The sequence below is a fragment of the Arvicola amphibius genome, chromosome 11 (genome assembly GCF_903992535.2).
Source record: "Arvicola amphibius chromosome 11, mArvAmp1.2, whole genome shotgun sequence".
NCBI classification, from domain to species: Eukaryota; Metazoa; Chordata; class Mammalia; order Rodentia; family Cricetidae; genus Arvicola; species Arvicola amphibius.
In genome coordinates this window covers 5,089,298-5,112,544 of record NC_052057.2, presented here as the reverse complement: position 1 = coordinate 5,112,544, position 23,247 = coordinate 5,089,298, and the positions used below count along the sequence as shown (strand labels likewise).

Sequence of the window (23,247 nt, the reverse complement as noted above, 5' to 3'; positions counted from 1 at the left end):
TGTCCAAAAATCCACGTGTAGCATGTTTTCTAGAATTCCAGGTAGGCGAGCAGTGGGGATCAACATAGAGCACCATGGGGCGAGAACATGTGCAGAGATGGCATAATGTCGCAGCTGTGGGACGGCTAGACTTACTGCTCTCCTGTCGAGTGTATAGCCTTTTCCTCCACAGGAAGGGCCTTCTGGCTGACTTTTCTTCCAAACAATGATCGTCAAGCAGGACTCCGTGGGTAAATACACAGCTAATTTGTTAAGCATCAAGCATCAATGCACAGCTAATTTGTTAAGCAGCCAGTTGTTCTGGGAATGGGTCTTAAGCCCAAGGCAGGGCTAAGGGAAGAAAGCCTCTCCAGTCCTTAGCAGCCATGCTGGCTAGGCTAGCCAGACCCTTAGCAGTGTGTAGACATGCCCTCTGGGCCAGCCATCCAGCCTGTAAGAGGCTTGCTGACAGCTATCAGAAGCTGCCTCACTCAGTAGGAACATGAGAGTGACTGACCAACAGCATGGCTCTTCACATCTCAGAGCTAAATAAAGGCCTGCAAGCCCCATAAGACCCTTGGCTTCTCACTAAAGCTGATCCAATGAGAATCAATAGGGATGCATATATCCCGGGAACATCTCCCCATTCAGTGATGAGCATCACAGTGAAACTGCAATCTTCAACTCAGGGGAAAGCTTTCAAAAGTTTAAGATATTATATTATCCTAGGTAGTCTTTGACATGTTTTAGATGTTTTCTGAAAATAATTTCAAGATTATGTTGAACTCGGTTTCCTTTCATTTATAGAGAGCAAGTGCCAGCTCCACCATTTGCTTCACTGTGTTTCTTTCCTGGAACAGAAAAGGACGGGTGGTTCACTTTCATGGCTTACTCGCCTTACCTGCAAAGTGCTAATATGAACAGGAGTCCCCGTGCCGTTCACGGTACTCTTCTTGGCTGCATTCCCACCTTTTCCATCTGCCTGCTCGGCCTTGGCGATTCTGGCCTTTTCGGCTTCAACCCTTTTGGGATTATTCAACATCACCTGGACAACAGCATACTCCACCAAGGAAGCAAACCCGAAGAGCAGACACGCAATGAGCCACACATCCAAGGCCTTCACATAAGACACTTTGGGAAGCTCAGCTGCAAGAGTGGTGCACTCTGAGGCCAAGCTGAGCACCGAGAAGATGCCTAGCAACAGAAGGAGATGTGTTTACACCTGTGAAATGCTCTACAATAAATAAATGTAAGTCAAGATTTAGAAGTACAATGTGGATCTGATTTGAGGATCAATGATGTCAGGAACCATTCAACAGTGTCTCTGGGGGAATGGCAGAAATCTCTGACTGGACTTCTTGTTTGATTTCTCAGTTTTTTTTTTTTTTTTTTTTTTTTTTTTTTTTTTTTTTTTTTTTTTTTTTTAAAGAGAGTCTTTATTTGTATGAGAAATTGGTGCCCATGAAGAAGACTAGAGCACATACATTTTGATACGTTTTTGGGTTCTTGGTTGTCCTTGTTGTTTTGTTAACAATATAATGTCTAAAAGATAAAGTACAGAGTGTTTCTGTTTATTACAGAAATAAAATCTCAGGAAAGGAATACTAAAGGCATGCTACAGGTAAAATTAACAATGCTAACTTTAGATAGAAAGCAACATTGCATAGAAACACACATGCAATCGAGATAACTAAGTGTATGTAATATATAACAATGAGAGCAAGCATAGAATCAAGAAATATGGATTGCTGCAATTGCAACTCTTTCTCATCTCTTTTGTCAGACTTCCTCCTCCCCCTCCCTCTACCATCAGAAGGGATGCAGTGAAATACAATTTTCTTTGACTAAGAAACCTCCACTGATATCCACAAAGAGATGCTCATCCTCACTGGGCACATAGAATCTCCCTATTGGTTGTATTTTTTTTTTTTTGCTTAGATCATCACCATCTTTTGGAATAATGACTTCACTGGTTTTCAATTTACTATTTCAGGCGAAGTGTTTGTGAGTTGTACCTTTAGTAGTCAGCATAGGTTTCAATATTTTTAACCTCTAAGTAGAATATTGGCAAGCATGTCTAGGATATTCTAGCATATTATCAAATATTGCCCTAGGTGACAGTCAGTGGTCCCCATGAGCTCTCCTAACTGCTTTCCTTGTTTCTTCCTTTCCCTCATCCATCAGTCCACAATAAATTAGGCAGTGATTAAAGTTATAAATAATCAAAATTGGAGTCTGATCATAAGAGCTTCCTGTGTGAATTGGTAAGAACATTAACAACAGAGTGCGTAAGAGGTGTCCCAGGGTCCCGACCTCACTATTACCAGTGACCAAGACTCCAAGTGGACTATGCTTTCCTCTCTCCTAGATAACAACATGAACTGCTTTCAGTTCTTCCCTTTCTTTAGACAGAATTATTCTTCTTAAGACTTTTCCTGACAAGCATGTGTTCTCCCTCATACAGTACCTTATGTATTACATATCATACTTAGTTGGTATCTGCTTCTTTGCAAGGAGACATAAACACATTAAAGCTAACATGTTTTAATGTGTCTTACGAACAATCGTTATTCATGTTTATGACTAAATTGACACCTTCTTGGTTAATACCAACAAATAGTAACTACGGAACAAATATATGTTGTATAAATTTAAATATCCAAAAGTATCCTGTTAGCAGCATAACAATATATAGTCAGTAACTACAGTGCATATATATATAATATTACATATGCAAATGTAATACTAATATACTAAATGTATATATATTGTATATATTATATTACATAAACATAACCTTTAGCTTATATATACTTACATATGTATGTGAAAGACAGAACATGCACAGGCATGCATATATAGTTGTGTGTGTGTGAGTGTGCATGTGCATGTGTGTGTGTGTGTGTGTGTGTGTATAAAACTCAGTACTTCAGCCACTCCCTTCAATGATTTCTGAATGAGTTACACTCAAAAGCTTTTTGAAAGAAGAACAAAACTAAAATTAGCAGAGGCCATCACATGCTGGGAGGCCATATATACCAGAGGGAGGCCATGTATACCAGAGGGAGGCCATGTATACCAGAGGGAGGCCATGTATACCAGAGTAGGCCATGTATACCAGAGGGAGGCCATGTATACCAGAGTAGGCCATGTATACCAGAGTTTTTCCTATGGTGAGGTCTTGGTGAGATTCCGAAAACACGCAAAATGAGAAATTTCCAAACATCCCTAGTCAAACTCTGTTGGCACTTCTGTTTAATTTTTGACATTTACCTACTTTCTTTGTAGAAAGAGTTCTTGCTTATTTTCTCATGAATCACTGTTTCATGAAGGAGAGGCGGAGGTTACTGAGGATGGAGCTCAAGACTTTACATATGCATAGCACGTTCTTTACCAGTGAGCTTTATCGCAGGCTGATGCAAATACTTATGAATCATTAAACAAACACAACTTTCAAATGACTGCACAACGGTCTTTCTTTGTCAACAGTCTTAGACATAGTAAATTGTAGGATATGAGCATTAAAAGGAAAGAGAACAGCACTACACAGTGTTTTTTTAGCAATAGATCATATTATGACACTCATATTCCATTTAAAGATGAAAATATGTTCAGAGAAATGTCTCATAAAGTTACCTTGTCATTGTGGGAACATCAGAGTGTACCTACACAAATTTATATGGGAAAGCCTGCTATACAAGAAAATTATGTGGTATGCACCATCATGCATACGGCCATTACTGATGAAATATCAAGTAACTATGATTTCATTGCCTCTGTGTCTGAGGTGCATATTATTTACAATAATTTCTACAGAAGTGTTTATTTGTCTTTAACTCTGGCATTACTGAAAATTTTATATTTTAGTGGTGCATGATTATATCCAGTCAATAAGTACTTACTGGAAAAAATAGAATAAATCAACTCCTGCAAAATTCTCAGAATAGGAAAAGAAAAACTTAATTACCAACTGCATAAACACTGAGAAAATATAGATCAGTGTGCATCCAATACTGAAGGATGCCTCCCTCCAAATAACCGGCAATCATCACTGAACAGGAGTTGGTAATGCACTCAGCATAAAAGGGCACAGTTTACTATTCCTCTTTTGAAATGCTCTGACCATAAGAGCTTCCAATTTCAGAGTTTTCATACTTTTAAATATTTGTATATATTTTATAGATGTCTTAAGAATAGGACCTATGTCCAAAAAATATTCATTTATATTTCATATATATGCACACCTTAAATGTAAAGCCTGAGTTTAGTTTTATATGTTTTGAATACATGGTGTTTTTATTGTGCTCTCCCAGGAAGCCCAAGTGTGTAATTTTCTATTTGTTACATTTGGAACGTTTGGCACCTCATGTTTTCAAGACAGGGTCCTCAAGCAGTCATGATGACAGCGAAGCAGGGAGGCTTACCCAGGGGTACCCTGGCTGCACTAGCGTCAGGGTTGATCCAGAAGGACAGCCAGGACAGGACCACAATCAGCAGGGTTGGCGCATAAACACCCATCATGTAGAACCCAACCTGTCTCCGCAGGGTGAAGATGACCTCCACGCAAGTGTAGTAGCCTGTCAATCAGAGAAGGGGCAAGTGGGAGGGAGGGTTATGCCTACACAGAATCAAAAGTCAGAAGGATCTACAAGGCACAGGACACTTCTACCTCCGGAAATTTCACAAAGTAAACACTGCAAAGCATTTTCCTTTCGTTGGTGACATTTCATAAAGAGGGTGGTGGGGCATGCTTTCCCTGACCTCCACCGCCTCACTGTGATACGGAGGAGCAGAGCTCACATGTTTCTCTGTGGCTGATTTAGCTCTACATCTGTGTGAGAGTCTGCAACCCTCCAACTTTCCCTTTGAAGTGACATTAGCACGGAAGAGTAACCAGTGAGTCATGGGCCCCTGAATCAAAGCATCAGGCTAATTCTAAGCTAATTCTAAGAGGAAACACTCTTGGACTGAGTCTTGTTCAGTCATGTGAACCCTTCCTCTGGAGAAGGGATGCCTATCTCCAAGAGCTCACAGGTATTGTTAGCCCTGAAAACTTTAGGTAAACATTCACTTAGGCCATAGGGACAGCAAGGACAAAAGCTTCCTGTGATGGTCCTAAGGCTGTGAAAAGAGAAGACAGGTGGGGATGTGCCTCTTCACCCCTTTCCCTACTGCACCCCAAAGCTCACAAATTTCTACCTGGGAAAGGACATTCGTTTTCCTCATGCTAGGAAAAATGCAGAAACTGCTACAGAATATCATTCTAGAGCTTCCGAATACCAAGGAGCGCTATAGAATATCATTTGAGAGCTTCCAAATACCAGGAGCTCCAAAATCTATTCATGAATCCTGGCAGTCTGGCCTGATGAGGATGACGACTTTTGTTGTCTTGTGGGAGAGAGGGAGAGAGGGAGAGAGGGAGAGAGGGAGAGAGGGAGAGAGGGAGAGAGGGAGAGAGGGAGAGAGAGACAGAGAGACAGAGACAGAGAGACAGAGACAGAGAGAGAGACAGAGACAGAGAGACAGAGAGACAGAGACAGAGAGACAGAGACAGAGAGACAGAGACAGAGAGACAGAGACAGAGAGAGAGGTGGGGGAGTCACCTCCCACAGGAATATTCTTACAATATTCTATTTTAAAAGAAAACATACTTCCATGTGGAGGATTGTTTTTCAAATATTTTGGTCATTTTGGTAAACAGTTTATATATGTTTTCTTCTTAAAAGGCTTGTTTTGAACAAGAAGTTCTATATAAACCAGGCTAAGCTCAAACTTGTGATACTTCTGCCAGAGTGTTCTGGAATTACAAGCATGTCCCTCCACACCCAATGAAAATACTTTATTTAAATAAAAACTGGCATCTACCAATTAATAAAAGTAAGGTTATGTATAACATCAAAGGTTAAACGATCTCTAGTTGTATTTAGTTGACACTGTGCATACTTTAAAATGTCGAAACAAAGGAATAATCCATTAAGTGAAACCATTAGGGCTAGAAGGATAATGCTATGTCCCACTGCCTTATAGTTAACAAATTATATCTACCTAGTCACTCTAATCGGGGAAAAATCCTGTTTCACACACTAATATAACATATTTGGCAGGATTTCCACACACAGAATCTTAAATCTTAACTAAAAAGGATATTCACATAAGTTACATGGGAAAGCTACTCTGCTCACATTATGAATTAAACCTAATCCTGTCTCAGGGAGATTAGGAAGGTGGCAACATCAATATGGAGCAAAAACAATTAGCTGGTAGGAACAGGAGCAAATGCTAACTAACACATCAGCAACAAGATGTGCACTTTTCTAATTTTAGATTCATTCATTAAAAGCAATATGGTAAATTGTTCACAGGATTTATACAATGAGGGAGAAACGAACAAAATGCCCCTTTCTTATCTCAGAACCCATCTTAACTTCCTCCTCAAGAACAAGAACACACGCTTCTAGCCAATGATCATTTCCAATATTTTAAAAGGATAACCCCTAACAAGAACAATAAATATTTCCTACTTAGTAAAAATGATAGAATTAAAAAGGCTCACAGTGCTTCCTAAAATATGGTGCACAAAGGACCTCGCTTTGCACCAGAGCCCCTTACGCAGGGAACTCTTTCATTTACCGACTGCACATGAAATGAAGAGCAACGCATGTGTGTCTCTAAGCAAATTCTATATGTATCCTTTACGCGTGTGTGTGTAAAGCTCCTCCAGTCACCATATGTATGGTCTACATACTACATTAGGATATATACTACACAGTAGTATGTAGTCACTGAAAAGTAGTATAACTAAAAGTGAAAATTTACCTTCTGCCTCACAGTGCTTAAAGATGGCCTGACTAGATGCTGTATGTCATGTGTTTTACGTGCCACCATGTCATTTCAGAAACGTACTCACTAGGGGACTTCATGAGCTGCCGATGCATCTAGCAGGAAAAGGCATGTTGGGTATTACAGTGATTTGCTTCGTAAACTTTTATGAGAAACATTTCTTGATCCTGTTTGATCTTTCTCTAGTCTGTTATATTTATGAGAGGCAGGTGGGCAGTTAATTGATATAAATGTGCATTTGGAAATTTCAATTTACTTTCTATTTCCTGTGTCATTTTCCTTCATTATTCACTTAGGCACCCCATTTAACTCTTTTCATTTTGTGTCCCCATAGTCTTCACCGGCACGATCTGTTAATTAGGGAACAACATCATTTTAGTAAAGCAAATGCCCGGTCAAAATTTCATCACATATTAAAGTTCTGCAACTACTGTGTGTGCGTGTGTTTCATACAAATATGCATGTTTAGTGCCACGTATATTTTGAGCTATCTAATTTTAGAAAGTTTCGTAAATATTATCCAAAAAATAGATTTTCTTCTGATTTATATAAATATCGATACAAAACCTGATAAATACTTTGGCAAATGCCTAAAGTATGTTAGCTATAAACTTATGCTATCTTCTGTAGATGTTAGGATCGTAAGTTTGTATGCATGATTAATAAAAAATTAAAACCTCTCGGAGAACTTCACAGGACCTCTATAGCAATTCTCTACATCAATCACTCTCACCCTGTGGGTTGTGAACCCTTTGGGAGTCTCATGAACCTTTCACATGGGTCACCTAAGACCATCAGAAAACAGAGATATATTTATATTATAATTCATAACAATAGCAACATTGAAGTTATGCAGTAGTAACCAAAATAATTTTATGGCCGAGGGTCATCAACACATGAGAAGCTGTAGTAAAAGTTTGAAGCATCAGGAAAGTTGAGAATCACTGCTCTAAATTGTTTCTTTGCAGAATATGCTTTTATTTCCTTCTAAGAAATAAAAAATCGATTATTTTATATTGAAATCCAGAAACTATTTACTATTGTATTTATGATGTTCTTATATTTTACTTTTAGTCTACCCATAAAAGTATATAATCTTATCCATATACTTGATAGTGAACAACAGATGTACTCAACAACGACCCGAAATTAAATTATGTTTACCACCAAATTTCCTAGTCTTGCATGTATTTATTATAGGACTGTATATATGCAGTTTGTTATATTCACTCTGATTTTTACTTTTTCCTTTGATGATATCATAACAGTGGACTTTTATATAATATTAATGCTTCTAAAAACATAAACTCAGTTCCCATGTAGTTCTGGATACCTTTGCTATGACTTCCTTTCCAATACAGAGTTACAGGCAGCTTACAAGTTGAAATGATCATTGCCAATAATGCCACAATTTAGTTTCTGTATTGTTTAATTTTATATTGTGAAGTGAAATGTACTAATACTGCCGAACCTGCTCAGTGACCCACAGCCGACAATGCCACTGCCAAGGCTGAGCACTATATATCACGAGAGTGGAGGATTGACTTTTGTAGTTTCTTCAAAAGTTCATTGTACTTTAATGACTGAGGTTGGTTTGTTTTGCTTTTTAAAATTAGTTACTGCCTGACCTGGACAAATTAACACTACACAGGGAATATTCACAGCTGTTGAAGTACCTCACACTCTTGCTGCTTCCCATGTACACCAAGTTCAATGATTTTAGAACTAACAAGACAGGAAAACTGCCACATAAATAAAACTGACCACCAGACAACAGATGAACACAGACAGATTGTACTGTACTGTAGCAACTGCTTAGTGTCAAAGGCAAGCTTGTCAAAACTCGTCAACGTCTAAGAAAACCATTTCCTGGACGAGTCTGTTTCATTACCATATTCATTACCATATTTCATTGCTATAATGAAATATTGACAACTTCTCAACAACAGAATTACATGGAGAAAACCCCATCGATTCCATTATTATAAGTCATCTTATGTGAATGTGGTTGAGGAAATGGTTTTAGCGTGCGGTTATGAGAATACATTTCTTACAGTTAGCTTATTTTTATTATCACAACTTAGTCTATATTAAAGCTAAAACAAAACATTGAAAGCTGTATTACTTTTATTTTCTAAAATATCACTTACCAGTGCCTTTATAGTATTTCGTACAGTTGCCATATTCGATATCTTCCTTTTTAATATCAAATTGAGGTAAAGCAATTTTTTCCAGCTGCACAGGATCTCCCGACTGCCAGATAAATCTCAAATCATCGGTTGTATAACCAACTATAATAAATACATGAACATGTCGGATTGAATTATTTTAGTAATCATATTACACATAGAAGAGGTGGGAAAGACTGGCATGCTATTATGGAATTGTAATTTAAAGTCCACAGCACTTGACTCTATGGTCATGCACAAAATGTCAGTTTAACAATAGCATGTCATCATTATAAAAAAAGAATAAGGTTGAATAATCATCAAAATCAGATATAATCCAAGGTTACCAAGTATAGAAAATCTCCTCTCTGATCAGCATTACCAACTGTTATCAATGGGTGATAAATAAATTGCTAACTCTGTCTAAGTCCATTTTCAATCATTAACTATGTGCCTAAAGTTATTTTTATTTTAAACTTTGTTTTTGATTATACTGAGTTTTTGTGAATTTCACATCATGCATTCTGATCCCACTTTTCTCCCTAGCATCCACCCTCTGCCCTTGTAACCTCACCCCAAAACAAAACAAAATTTAGAAGAAAAACCAAAAACAACAAAACAAAGCTAAAGTTTTAAAACAGGTATGATTTTAAATAAATCACTACAATGTTCCTTGAAGGAACTGCACCATGACAGAAAAGCAGAAAGACTGTACCCAAGCGAACATCATTACAGCTTCATTAACGTAACCAGGATCCCATGGCCTGGATCTAGGCTATGTGTCGACAACTCAGGACTACACCCTAGATTAACCTACCATTGGATCTCAAAGACCATCAGTTTCTAAAATCCTGCACAGTGCATCAAATGAGAACATTGACTAAATATGTATTAAATATATTCTGGTATATGCATATATGGTACTGAAACTTTGCATAGACTTACAAAACATAATTGATTATTAGAAAGGAAGAAATATCCTTAAAAGTTAGGATTTATTTTAGTGTATTAAAAAAACTCACTAAACATATACTCAAACAAACATACAAGTATATTTTATAAAATTATTATTCATAAAAATAGCTTAATCATTAACCATCCATGCTAAAGATTCCTTATAATATCAGTATTCACTTTTCAAGGTTTATGATTTATTATTTTATAAAGACAATTATCATAGAAAATTAATTAATATATTTACAGAAAATTACAGTTAATAACTTATAATTTAGTATGTCTTTTTATACACTGTAAAATACACTCATAGGAACATAAGACATGCAATTTATAAAACATAATTTTTCTGTATTTTCCTTGGTTAGGTTTAAGTGTATTTCAATGGTCTTTTTTATGATGAGAATATTAACATCAGAGAAATTATGTTGTTAGAAGATCATAATTTGTGTATATTTTCTGCATTACTAATCTAAATTAAGTCTAGCCTTCAGAATAAGAAGTACACTGACCAATGTCAACTCGCTAAAAACCCAGCAACAGAAAGATTTGTCATCTCCAAGATTACCACAGTTAGTATGGTATTAACATGACCAAAAGCATTATATTTTTCACAGTAGTTATATAACACTAAACAATAGAATATATCGTCTAGATATAAGAATTTATGGCCTGATTTACATACAGCTCTCAAGTTGCATCTTGCAGCGTTGTGTATCCATGGGAAACAGAGTTAAATCCAGAGGGCATGACAGAGTAATAGACAACCTGAGGTAAGAGGCAGAGAAATTGGAATCATTGAATATGCATTTATGTGGCACACTGATTTGACAAAAGGAAATATAAGCACACAGGAATTAAATATAAAAGGGTACCTCATGCTCACAAGGACGTCTCCGTCACGAAAAATAAACAGGAGGATGTTTTCTTGGGTCACGTCATGAAAATTGGCACTTTTCTCATTGGCAAAGAATAAGTCAGGCTTCCACAGACATTTGTACATGGTGGGGTCTACGGTCAGCGCGTCGGAGCCTCTGAAGTCACTAGGGAGCTTGAGCCTGGGGTCGTTCCATTTCTGCCTCAGGAAAATGTTCACTCTGTAGTCCTGGGGGGAGAAAGCATGTTGCATGCTTATATATATAGCTTCTTAAAATGAAAACAAATGATGTATGTGCATGTTTATAGCTCTTCTCAACAACAAAAGCATTTTTACCGTTACCAGCTAACAAACAAAACCACTTGGCCAGGTGATAGCATTATCTAAACATGAGAACTTCTAAAAATTCCAGTCATTCTTTCCCTGCTCTCAAAGTAGGGTAAAACTAAGAATAGATAAGAAGCAGAGGAAAAACATTTCTATTTGTCTTTTGTTAAGTAGAAAAGTAAGTAATAAAATGTCAAATGTATGTAAGTGCATACAAATATACAACAACTCTACATATTCCATTGTGCCTTGATACTTAGTAGTAATGATTTCCAAGACTTCATGTGGATTTCAGAATCGCTACATGAAATGGCTTAGAATTTGCATATAGCCTATGCAATCCTATATACATTTAAACCATTAGTTGAAACAGTGAATACTATGTAAATGTCACATGAAGAGCTGTTATAAATTATGGCTTATGGAATAGTGAAAAGAACATTAAGTAACTACTTACTAAAACAGCTGGGACAACTCCAAACGTCCAGGAGACACATAATGCTTCTAACAAAACTTTGTAGATATCGACTCCCTACACTCATTCATGACTTCCTCTTCATGACTAAGACACCTCATGCTAAGATAATTTCCCATAAAACTTTGGCCATTGTACTTTACCAAAGCACAGGATGGGATTCAACTTGAAGTCATACTAAGCACGCAAAGACACTCCATCTCAATTTGTTGGCCATCCCTGACATGATCTCCCCAAATCATTGATGTTCTAAAGTTCTATATTCAAAGATGATTTTAATCACCTTCTCCAAGTGCTGTGCCTTGCTAAGGGACACCACCACATAATATATATTTAAACTCATAAAATTAAATATGTATTCTCTATTTTATAGATAATGCATTCTTAACAAGGATCAATACAAGAAACACTGCAGTCCCATATTCAGTCTATGGCACTACTATGAAACTATCCCAGATGGAGTCTTCATTACTTAGAGATTTATTTTTTAATTGGTATACCACTACCACATCCTTTTCTAGTTATTCCCTATGCAGAAAGCAAATTTAATGAAGCACACTACAAAAATATACATCTAATCATTAGAGATTTTAAAGGCTTCCTTTTGAGGGAGAGTAATGTTTAAGTGTCTCATTCTGTTTTGCTTTTTTGTCTGGAGGCTAAGGAACTGAGAGCTCACCTCATAGCCACCTGCACTCCTATCTCCTGTCTCATACCTGGCTACAATCTGGCTTCAATAGTTTTCCTCTCCTTTTATTACTATTTTACACATCAAATCATTGCCAGAAGTGGGATGAATGAAAAAATAGACAAAATAACATTTAGAGTACCACGTACTTACAGAGTCTCCCATCATCTTTTGTGTACAGCTTCAGGAACTTACCTAGTAGGTTTCCAGAGCAGGAAAGCTCTATTTTATTTTAATATTAGATTTTCCTGTTTTAATAGGCTAGTACATATACATAAAGAGACAGCAATTCTAAAAACTCATTAACATTCTTTACACTAAAACAATTACCTTCTGGGATATGTCTGCCAATTTGCTTGCTGCTAATTAATTTTTAAGATATTATATCAATATTTCATAATAACATTCAATATAATATCTTGGAGGGATTAAGGCAATGCTAACCTTTAATTAACTTCAGCATACTTTGCATAATTACAGAATAAGCTCCCTCTAATATTTTGGGTTAAAGTTCAAGATTTATTATGCATTATATTGAAGTTTCCACATACAAACTGATACTTCTGGAATCACAGTTTTATATCCTACCCATTTCCAAAGCTGTAGGGCTAATTCATGCAAAATTAACCTTTGAAGGAGCAACTGCAACAGTTTTAAAAGTGTTTCTCCTTGTCATTTCTATCATCAGACACTGGCAGAGTCCAGAGAAAATTCCCACACAGTACCAGGAATCTTGAAAAAAAACAACCCCCCCCCCGTTAGGAAAATCAGGTATCAATCAAGGCTTGCTCTCTAAAAACAACTTTTCAAAAATTACACTAATTTGGAAGCAGAAGGTAGCAAGTGACACCCAGACCCTGACTGATAGAATCTCTGTGGAATACATTGCGGACAGTTGGAGACCAGCTAGAATATGAGGTGAAAGATGCAGATAAACTCTTCCAGTATTAAAGAAAGACAGAAAGCTTTGAGCAGGAGGAGAGCAAGATCCTTATTGCACCTTAGCCTACAATGAGGAGGCAGACAGCGTTCAAATGGAGACAGTTGGAAGCACAGCTTAAAATGGAGAAGAGCCTCAGTAAATTCAATCCTGACTCTCAGAACCAGATAATTCCTAGAGGAGAGTATGGAAGGCTAGTGCAAAAGGCAAAATCTCATGGCAGCCAAAGCCACAGGGAGAGGAGAGACGGAGGAAAACATGAAATAAACATCATAGAAGCATCTGGGCATCACCATCACTGGGCAGGTCTGTGCACAGACAGGGATACTGAGGTCTACACACATCTAAGTGGCAGGAAAAATGTCTCTTCTCGATATCTGATCAGAGGAAAGGCAAGAGGAAGTTTTATAAAGACCTTTGTTGAGTCCACATCTAGGTGGCTGTAGAAGAAAAGGTCCCTCTCCTCCCTGCTTGGTCTTGACTCTGAGGACCCAGGGACTACTCTGAGAGTGACCTGCAGAATGTAATTACCTTAAATAAAAATGAAACTGAGGTCAGAACTGTGCAGAATTCCACAGTGGGAATCTCATCTGAACCACAGAATGGAGTGTGGCTCATCAGCTTCCCATGAGAAAACAAAAAACAAAACAATGACGAGTGCTTAAATGGAAAAGCATCAAAGGCATACAAATGGAAAGCTTGTCATAGACCCTTCTTGTATCTAGAGATTGGAAGACGATGGTAATGATACCACACACTGCCCATGCCATGGCCTGAACTCTCCGGGTGCCGCACAACAACACAAAGACCAATACAGAAGGAACGACACTAAGAAGCTGCTGCTCTTATTGGAAAACACCAACCCAAATGCACAGATAACTAAAACAAAGACAGCATGGAATAAGATCTGCACTTCTGCAGAGTGACTAAACAGAGAAGAGTCTGCCCTTGCCAGCCAAGTGAATTATAGAGACACTGTACGCCTGTGACTATCAACACCTGTGATCAGACAGATAATCACCACGATTCTACACCAAGCAATCATGTTACTTCCTAAGGAACAGTCTACACCTGTGCCCAAGCAATGACTCACATATAGACAGTAGTACCTGAACACAGAGGAGTAACCACAGACTCTGACATCAGAACCTGAGTCCACGTGGAGAAAATATCTCAACATAAAACCAGATAAGCTGAACCCAATAGAAGAGAATGTGAGAAATAGACTTGAACTCTGGCACACGAGACAACTTCCTGAACCGAACACCTTATAGCACAGGCACTAATATCAACAATTGATTAATGGGACCTCATGAAACTGAAAAAGCCTTTGTCAGGCAAAGGACCCCATCAATCAATCAAAGTGACACCCTATTGAATGGAAAAAGAATTTTATCGATTCCACATCTGATAAAGGACTAATATCATATGTATGATATTAGTCATATATATATATATATACATCCCTCAAAAAACAAGATATTAAGATAAAAAATCACCAAATTAAAAATGGGATACAGATCTAAACAATTCTTAATAGAATAGAATTAATAGAGGGAACTCAAATGGGTGAGAAACACTTAAAGAAAGGTTTAACATCCTTAGTCATCAGGGAAATGCAAATTAAAACTACTTGGGATTCTAGCTTACACCTGTCAGCACGACTATTTCAGATGCCAGTGATGGCTCATGCTGACAAGGATGCTGAGTAATAGCAACATTCCTTCATTGCTACTGAGAGTGCAAACTTTTGGAAATCATATGATTGTTTTTGGAACATCTATGATGGTTCCTCAGAAAGCTGAGACTTGATCTATTTCAAGAACCTTCTATACCACTCTTAAGCATATACCAAAAAAAAAACCCACTCCACTCTACCACAAAGACACTTCCTCAACCATGCTCACTGGAATTTTATTGATAATAACCAGAAAGTGGGAACAACCTAGATGTCCCCCAACAGAAGAATAGATAAACAAAATATGACACAGTTACACAATGGAGAATTCCTCAACTGTTAAAAAAAAACTGGCATCATGAAATTTTCAGGCAAATGAATAAAACTATAAACAAAACAAAACAAAATAAATTTCTCAAGTGAGTTAACCCAGATTCAGAAAGATAAAAAGGTAAGTATTTGCTTATAAGTGGATATTAGCTGTTAAGTAAATAATATTCAAGCTATAATCCACAGACCAGGAGAGGTTAGGTGGTTAGGTGAAGAGCATGGATCTCTGTGGAAAGGAGACATAGAATAGATTTTACAGGCAGAATGGGGACAGGTAGAGATGGGAGGGGAGATCAGGTATGGGGGAGGTGACGTGGCAGTAGAGAATGTGGAGAGAGACCACTGGAATTGGGGGCATTTGGTGAGCGGTGCACAAACCTAGAGCAGAGAAAACTTCCTGGAATGTATGAAAGTGATCCTACTGAGGACCCCTAGTGATGGGGAGCAATGGATTTACAGGGTATCAACTGGCCATCTCTTGCCACCAGGTAAGGTTTCCAATAGCAGAACTGGGTTGCAATCAATTTTGTTGTTGGCCAAGGGATTTCCACAAAAATTTCCAAACAACCCAGGCTATTCCTAAGACAAAGGACTGTCTTCTGTAAACGGACAGTGGGGCCCCATCGCCAAGGACAACATGTGCACAATTCATTGAAGATGGAAAAGTCATGTTGGTGCTTATATTGAGCCTCACCCCTGTGTTCTAGTCTCCCTGGTGCTGGAAGTTATTCTGCAGCCTACTGAAAGAAAAACACGGACCCCAGTGCAGTCACAAAACCTTTGACTTACAGTCTATCCCTGCCTAAAAATGCAGAGACAATGGTGGCATTTAACGTGTAGGATTAGCCAACCAATGTCTTATTTGACTTAAGTCCCACTCCATGAGATGGAACCCATGCCTGGCATTGCTTGGGTAACCAAGAACCAGACACTAGCTAGCCCAGAGGCATAGAGTAACCCAAAAACTACAGGTCAAAAAACGTTATCAATAAAATGATCCTTAATGCATTATGTTATACTCATAGATCACTGCCTTACCCAGTCATCATCAGAGAGGCTTCCTCCAGCAGCAGAAGGGGACAGAAGCAGAGACCCACAGCCAGACATTACGCTCAGAGAGGGAGTCTAAATTGGAGGTCTCTGTTACATCCTCTCCCCTAGAACACAGGGAAACCCACAGAAGAGTAAGGAGGTAGGGAGGTTATAAGAGTCAGAGAGGATGGAGGACACCAGGAGGACACAGCCCTCTGAATCAACTAAGCAAAGCACATATAGGCTCACAGAGACTGAAGCAGCAAGCACAGGGCTTCCATGGGTCTGCACCAGGTCTTCTGTGTATTAGTAGCTTAGCATTTTTATAGGACTCCCAGTTGTGAGAATGAGTGGTCTCTGATTCTTGTGCCTTCTCTTGGGACTCTTTTCTTCGTGTTGGGTTGTCTTGTCCAGCCAGCACATCATACTTTTGCTTTATCTTATTATATTTTCTTTTTTCATGTTTTGTTATCTCTTGGAAGCCTGTTCTTTTCTAATGACAGACATAAAGGAAGTGGATAAAGAGGGTAGGGGAAGTGGTGAGAAACTGGGAAGGGAACTATATTCAGGATATATTGGAAGAGAAAAGAATACTTTCAATTAAGAAAAGAATTTAATTTATAGATGGTTTTGTCCGGCCATGGCTTTACCTCTCTTTATATTAATACGCTTTCCCACACAATTATAGAAATGAGAGTGTTGGGAGAAGAAAGGGGCCAAAAGGAGGGGTTGTATGGAGCAAATACAGTCAAACACATGAAATATTTCAATGAAAATGTCTTTATGAAACTTTCAACATACACAATGAAGACACACCAGAAATAATTTTGTTGCCCTAATTGATAAGCCTAAGGACTATGGAACCATAGATTTGTGAAGGCAAAGTTCCTGACTCAAATCTTCATTCTGTAACATAAATCCTCTCTCTGATCATGAGATAGTTTCTCTAACCTTCTAAGCTTGGTCTCCTTTACTTCAGAGAAGCTTCTGTGTACAGTGTAACTCCTTCAGTTTGTTCTAGAATGTGTTCACTGGTTTACATGTTTTAATGACACTTTATATCTAGGTGACAAATATCAACACTCCGCTATCACGTTTTCTTAGCACCTCCTGTACCTTCTTTCCTGAAGCTTAATTATGGTGAGTTCAGTCTATTACATAAGCTCTAGATTTCATGGATGATTCCTTTGTATGTGCATATGTGTAGTTGTGAGCATGGGTATGTGTATTTGTGTGCATGTACCAATCAAAAGTCAGCCACAAGAATCAATCCTCAGAGCCATCACTCTGATAGTATTTTTTGTTTGTTTGTTTTTATTTAGGACTGTTTCCCATATATCTGGAACTCACCAAGTAGTTGACAGTGGCAAACTCCAGGGGTTCATCTGTCTCCACCTCCCAATGCTGGGTTTGCAAATCATGTCCATCTTTTTAAACCCCGAGTTCTACAGATCAAATTCAGGTACTCATGTGTCCCTGGAAAGCATTTCGCCAACTAAACTATCCTGAAGCTATCCTGGCTACTTTATTGTGTTTAATAGATATCCATTAAAATAATACCCCAATGAACAAAACAACTGGAAGTTACTATTTCATTGTCAGTCAATGTATCGTTTATTATTACTTTTTTATTTTGAAAGAACTTCAATGACACTTCATATTAATTATATAACTATATTATTATTGGGTTTCAGTATAAGCTTCAGCAAGATCATATATCTTTTAAGAACATTTTAAATTTTATCATTCAAATGAAGAGTTTGGTCCAACACTCACTAGAAACTAAGAATTAATTTAAATTAATTTAATTAATTTAAATTAATTAAACTAAGAATTAGTTGTTAACATTTAGTTAATGTTTTTGTTTTGTTTGTTTGGTTGTTTGTTTGTTTGGTTGGTTTTTCAAGACAGGGTTTCTTTGTAGCTTTGGACCCTGTCCTGGAACTAACTCTTTTAGACCAGGCTCTGTGAGTTTCAAACTCACAAAGATTTGCCTGCCTCTGCCTTCCGAGTGCTGGGATTAAAGGCGTGCGCCAACACCACCGGATCATTTATTAAATGCTTAATGCTAAACTAGTTATTGGCATTTCAAATTCTCTACCAACTTTCTTTGAAATTGATCATTTTTCCTTTTTAATTGCTTCATCACAATAATTATAGTGCTATCACTTAATTTGCAATAAACCAATTTCCATCAGAAACAGAGCATATTATCCGTGAGGAATGACTTGATTGTAAAGCACTTGTTGACAAATAGTACCCATTGCTTGTTCAAAGTAACTCACTATTATTCATTATTTGGAAAATGGATGTTCTCCAAATTCTCAGTACCAATTAACACTCAAATTAAACTGTTTCTCTAAGGCGATAAAACATTTCACAATGAGACACTAAAGCCAGTTATGTTTCATTAATGATATTTTAGTAGTAGGACTATTTATCTTTGTTTCAGAAAATTAGGCAAACTCTTTTTTGTGATTCACTTTTACCTGGTTCCCATATAAGTAATCGTTAACTCATTTCCTTTCTTTACATTGTGATGAAAAATAAAATTAGTATGCAAGGGAATAAAAAGACCAACACTTGCAGCATCTGGCAACATTATAATTAAGGTTCTGTCAATGATTGCTTAAAACATAATCCACAGTGATGCCAAATATAGGCTTTTGTGTGACTAGAAGTTTCCCATGAGAGTTGCTGGGTTACAAAAATACTAATTAAACACTCTTAATTCACACTTCACTGATTTTTCTCAAAAATACCACTTTTTAAAGTTTGTTAGTAAGTTCTATTGAACTTTTTATTATTTTATTAATATGTATACTTTTCTAGTCCTACACCAATTCCGTTTGTATTTGCAATTCTTCACTAAGACTACTAACATCAGACTAAAAACCCCTTGAGATTAGCATCATTATCCATTCCTATTTTAGGAGCATGATACTTTATGCAACTTCTAAGGAATATAAATGTACTCTACACAGTTCTGATATTGGAGTCAGATGAAGGTCTTTCCTCAAAGCAACTTCTTGATTTGTCCAACTCACAAATGGACAAATGGACAAAGTGGAATGGGAAAACAGGTTCCCTCTGGTCCCCTTCAGTGTGTACGAGTGCCATTATTGAGGGCTCCACCTTAAGTCCCTTTCAATCCCCAAGGGCCCTACCTCTTAATGCAATTGCACTGGTGTTTAGTTTACATACATGAGTTTTGGAAGGACCTGAAGAGCAGGAAGATAACAAGCAGAAACCTGCTGGGACTGTGTGTTCAGAAAGCGCTCAGCATATTTCTATTAAATACAGGAGAGAAGAAGCAAAGTCGGTGGTAGTTTGACAGGTGCTAAAGTTTAACAGGTTTCAAGTGTCAATCTTAACTTCCTTCCTAGGAACTGACAATGATGACTAACTAGAAAGAGAAAACCAAACTTAAGCCATTAAAAACAAATTTACTCCTTCAACCTTCTTGCACTAAAAGAGTAACTTTGCCAAAGAGATACTGTAATCTTAAAGATTTATATTTAAATAAATCCCCTTTCAGTTCTTAGTATGATTTACTTTAAGGATATATTTTAGAAATTACTCAGTATAAATCAAGGGACATACTTGGCACATATAGAATCAGACATCATTGGATAAGCCTCTAGAAGGACAAGGAATAAGTTTTGCTTGATCACATATTCCTCCAGCAGGATTTACTTCCATGAAAGTATTATTTACAAACATTCAGAAACATATGTATTAATGTTTTATTTGCTGTCATAACAGAATAAACAAAAATGTGGTGGAGGGAAATATCATAATCTCAATGTCTTAGACAGAAGACCAAAATAACCACACGAAACTCTAGCTTTCTGTCCACCAGGCTGGTTTTGTCTCAGGAGTTGAGGACATAATTCCTTTCTCCTTCTTTCAGCTTTAGTATATACCTAGATTTTTAGGCCATGGTCCTTCCACATGCCATTCCAATCCATGTTTCCTCCACTACAGTTCTGATCAATGCTCTGATCTTCCTATCTCTTCTATCATATCTCTCGCGGGTACAAGTGACCACTACAATGAACTAGACAGTTGTTTTCCTAAGATCATGAATTTAACAGTATCTGCCACGGCTCCTTGTCCACTGGCACCTCCAGAGCCTCTTTCTTGCCATGAGGACAGGGGCAGCAGTGGTAAACCACAGGGGAAACCTTGAAGATTAAGAATTTGAAATGAAACAAGGGAGTGGGGACATGCATGGCTCTTGCGGCCAAGCATGCTGACTTGAGTTCAATCGCTAGAAACCACACGGTCAACGCAAAAAGACAACTCCCTCATAATTTCCTCTGGTCTCCAACGACATGCTGTAGCACATGCATGCACACACACACACACACATACATACATACACACATACACACACACATACACACACATACATATACACATACACACATACATACACATACATACATACATACATACATACACACACACACACACACAGGGGGGGATTTGCTTCAAACAGAAATCAGTAGGAAAATTATTTATCACTTTTGATTTTACACCTAACATGAAAACAAAATTAATCAGGATAAAAAATAAAGAAAAATTGAAAGATGGTATTATTTTAAAAAATAATACTATGTTTGAAAAAAATAACAGAATATAAAGAATAGTACAGTGAGATGGATTTTGAAGAATGGATTTAAAAATAGATTTTAAATCTATACATACAAGAAAAGATAAAATCAAATAACAAAGATGAGCAATTGGAAGGAATTAGACATAAGCTCTTTAAGTCGATTCCAAACATGATTTTCCTTTTCTTGACAAGCAGCACAGCTGTGTTGCCCAGGATGATTTGAAGGCTATTATTAAAAGCACGGAAAGTCATGCAGCAGAATGGCATAGGAAACCTGGCAGGACCATGAATTGTAGCATAGCGATAATTCAACATAATTACAAAGAAGGCCTAAAGACAGAAAATGGATTGTATAAACAGGCTTTTACTTCCATGAAGGAACTCTTGTGTGTTCCTGATGAGATACAGTGCTCGTGTGTGGACTATTGCAATCAGCTATGATACTCAATTTTCCACAGTGGATAATGGTTCGCTTTTTATTTAAGAAAAGCCACTGTCTTAAGTAAACAGCAGGGAACAAACAGAGAAATCAACAAGTATCAACGGTGTGATTGCAGGGCAGATGTTTCCTAGACAATCTTCTCACGGCTTTGAAGGCTCTTACTTCATTTGCCACAAATAGTACCACAGAACGTGGTGAAAGCAGAATCGTTCCTTCTGGCAATCTCACATTGGGGAGGTAATGTTCATTTGTTGCTCTGTGTGATGTCGCTATTAATGTCAGCAATTATCACTTACAGCATCGGTAATGGCAGCTTAGGACAATGTAAGGTAGCAGCAAGCAAACCACACAGACACTGGAGGTAGGCATAAAGAGACATAGAGTGAGACCAAAGAACAAGCCAGAAAGGTACAGCTTCACAGAGATAAGAACAGGGCAGGGACGATTGATATGGTTGCGGTGCGGTGCTGCCTTCACTACATAGCTACAATTTGCAAATATATCGAGATGACTTAGTTTAGGCAGCAACATCCAAAATAAAAACAAATGAATGAATAACCTGGGAGAATCCCACCCCCGCCCCTTCACCTCCATAGTGCTGAGAGCATTTGACAAAGGTTGCTATGTGAATTTCATGCACTGGATGGAAGAGCTGCCCCTCTCCTTTCAGAAGCTGCCTCCACATCTGTCTGCCACTTGGCTAGTGGCCATTAATGTCCTAACCAGATCCCCAGCTCCGTGGGTTGCATTGAGATTTGAATAAGCAACTGTCTATCCTGAAAAAAACCTAAAGTAAGTGAAATGTTGAACTTCCAAAATGTTAAGGTTTCTATTGTTCTTGGAGGGACGGGTCCAGTTCATTAATTGACAAAACCACAAGCGGCCATCGAAGCTATTGCATCCTCTTTAGCACCTGTTCTAGCCGCTTTCAAGGATGAGACAAGCAACAAGTGATCACCACTGCAACTTTAGGAGGCTTGCCAAAACACTGCCGCTCTGTATTTTAGTCTCTCCTGTTTGCAAGGTGTCACACAACGAGGACACGAAAGGCTCAAGTTCAAGTCTTTTGGTGACAACTAAAATATTCAGCATCACACCGTCGTGAATATGCAAGCAACATGATGATGAAGCCAATCTTTCTGCTTTCTTGTTTGGGGGAGAATTGTGTTTCTGTTAGCTTGCTTTCACTAAGCAGCCATCACTATCACCCCTAACAGGCTGTCACTGCTGCCCATATATGAATTCCCCCTGAATGACTCCAGAGTCAGCTCTATCTTTTATGAGCACTGTTTATGGTTTAAAAAAAAAAAAAAAAACAGAAGGTCTGGTCGGTTTAGCTTCAATTTTTCTTATAAGACATTTTCGTGTGTGTGTGTGAGAGAGAGAAGGGGGAGAGAGAGAGATGTATCTTTTCCTCATAAGCAACAATACTCAGCAAATGTCCAGAGAAGGTATATAATATATGACACCCTCAAAAGACATACTTCTAAAATTTTGTAGGTACATAAGAAGCCAACACTGCTAAGAGCAAACTGAAAGAGTAGAACAAATCTACTTGATAAATGTGTCTCAGAGTCAAACACTTGGGTTATGTCACGTACATGAAAAAAAAATCAACGACCAAAAATAGACCATTTAATTATCTGCCCCCCAGAGTTTATAGACCTGTTTTCGGATACAAGATGAACAACAAGAAGAGTCAGAATATTTCTAAGAGAAGGCCAACTCTTGAGAGCAGTGTTTTATAATTAGTTTCAGGGGCCAAGGAAGAACTCTAAGGTACAGGGATGGAGTGCAGAGGCCAAGGACACTAAAGAGAACCCTCAAACTTTCACCTTCAAAAACCATCTCTTCCTCTTGGGAAACGAAGAGTTTCTCTTGATGAAGTATGAATTA

General features: G+C 37.8%; 1 protein-coding gene across 4 annotated transcripts in view; it reads right to left on the bottom strand.

Annotated features, from left to right (window-relative positions):
- The window catches only part of Glrb (glycine receptor beta), a 61,899-nt gene that overhangs the window by 3,539 nt on the left and 35,113 nt on the right, over nucleotides 1-23,247 (bottom strand). Inside the window, exons 4-9 of one of the 4 annotated variants that reach the window (XM_038347811.1) lie at nucleotides 10,817-11,046; nucleotides 10,627-10,709; nucleotides 8,970-9,110; nucleotides 4,404-4,556; nucleotides 872-1,173; nucleotides 388-444 (exon numbers count right to left, since the gene is read on the bottom strand). In XM_038347811.1, the coding sequence (XP_038203739.1) occupies nucleotides 388-444; nucleotides 872-1,173; nucleotides 4,404-4,556; nucleotides 8,970-9,110; nucleotides 10,627-10,709; nucleotides 10,817-11,046 (966 nt within the window). The remainder of the gene's footprint in view (nucleotides 1-387; nucleotides 445-871; nucleotides 1,174-4,403; nucleotides 4,557-8,969; nucleotides 9,111-10,626; nucleotides 10,710-10,816; nucleotides 11,047-23,247) is intronic. The other 3 variants (XM_038347812.1, XM_038347813.1, XM_038347814.1) reach the window with 3 other exon arrangements.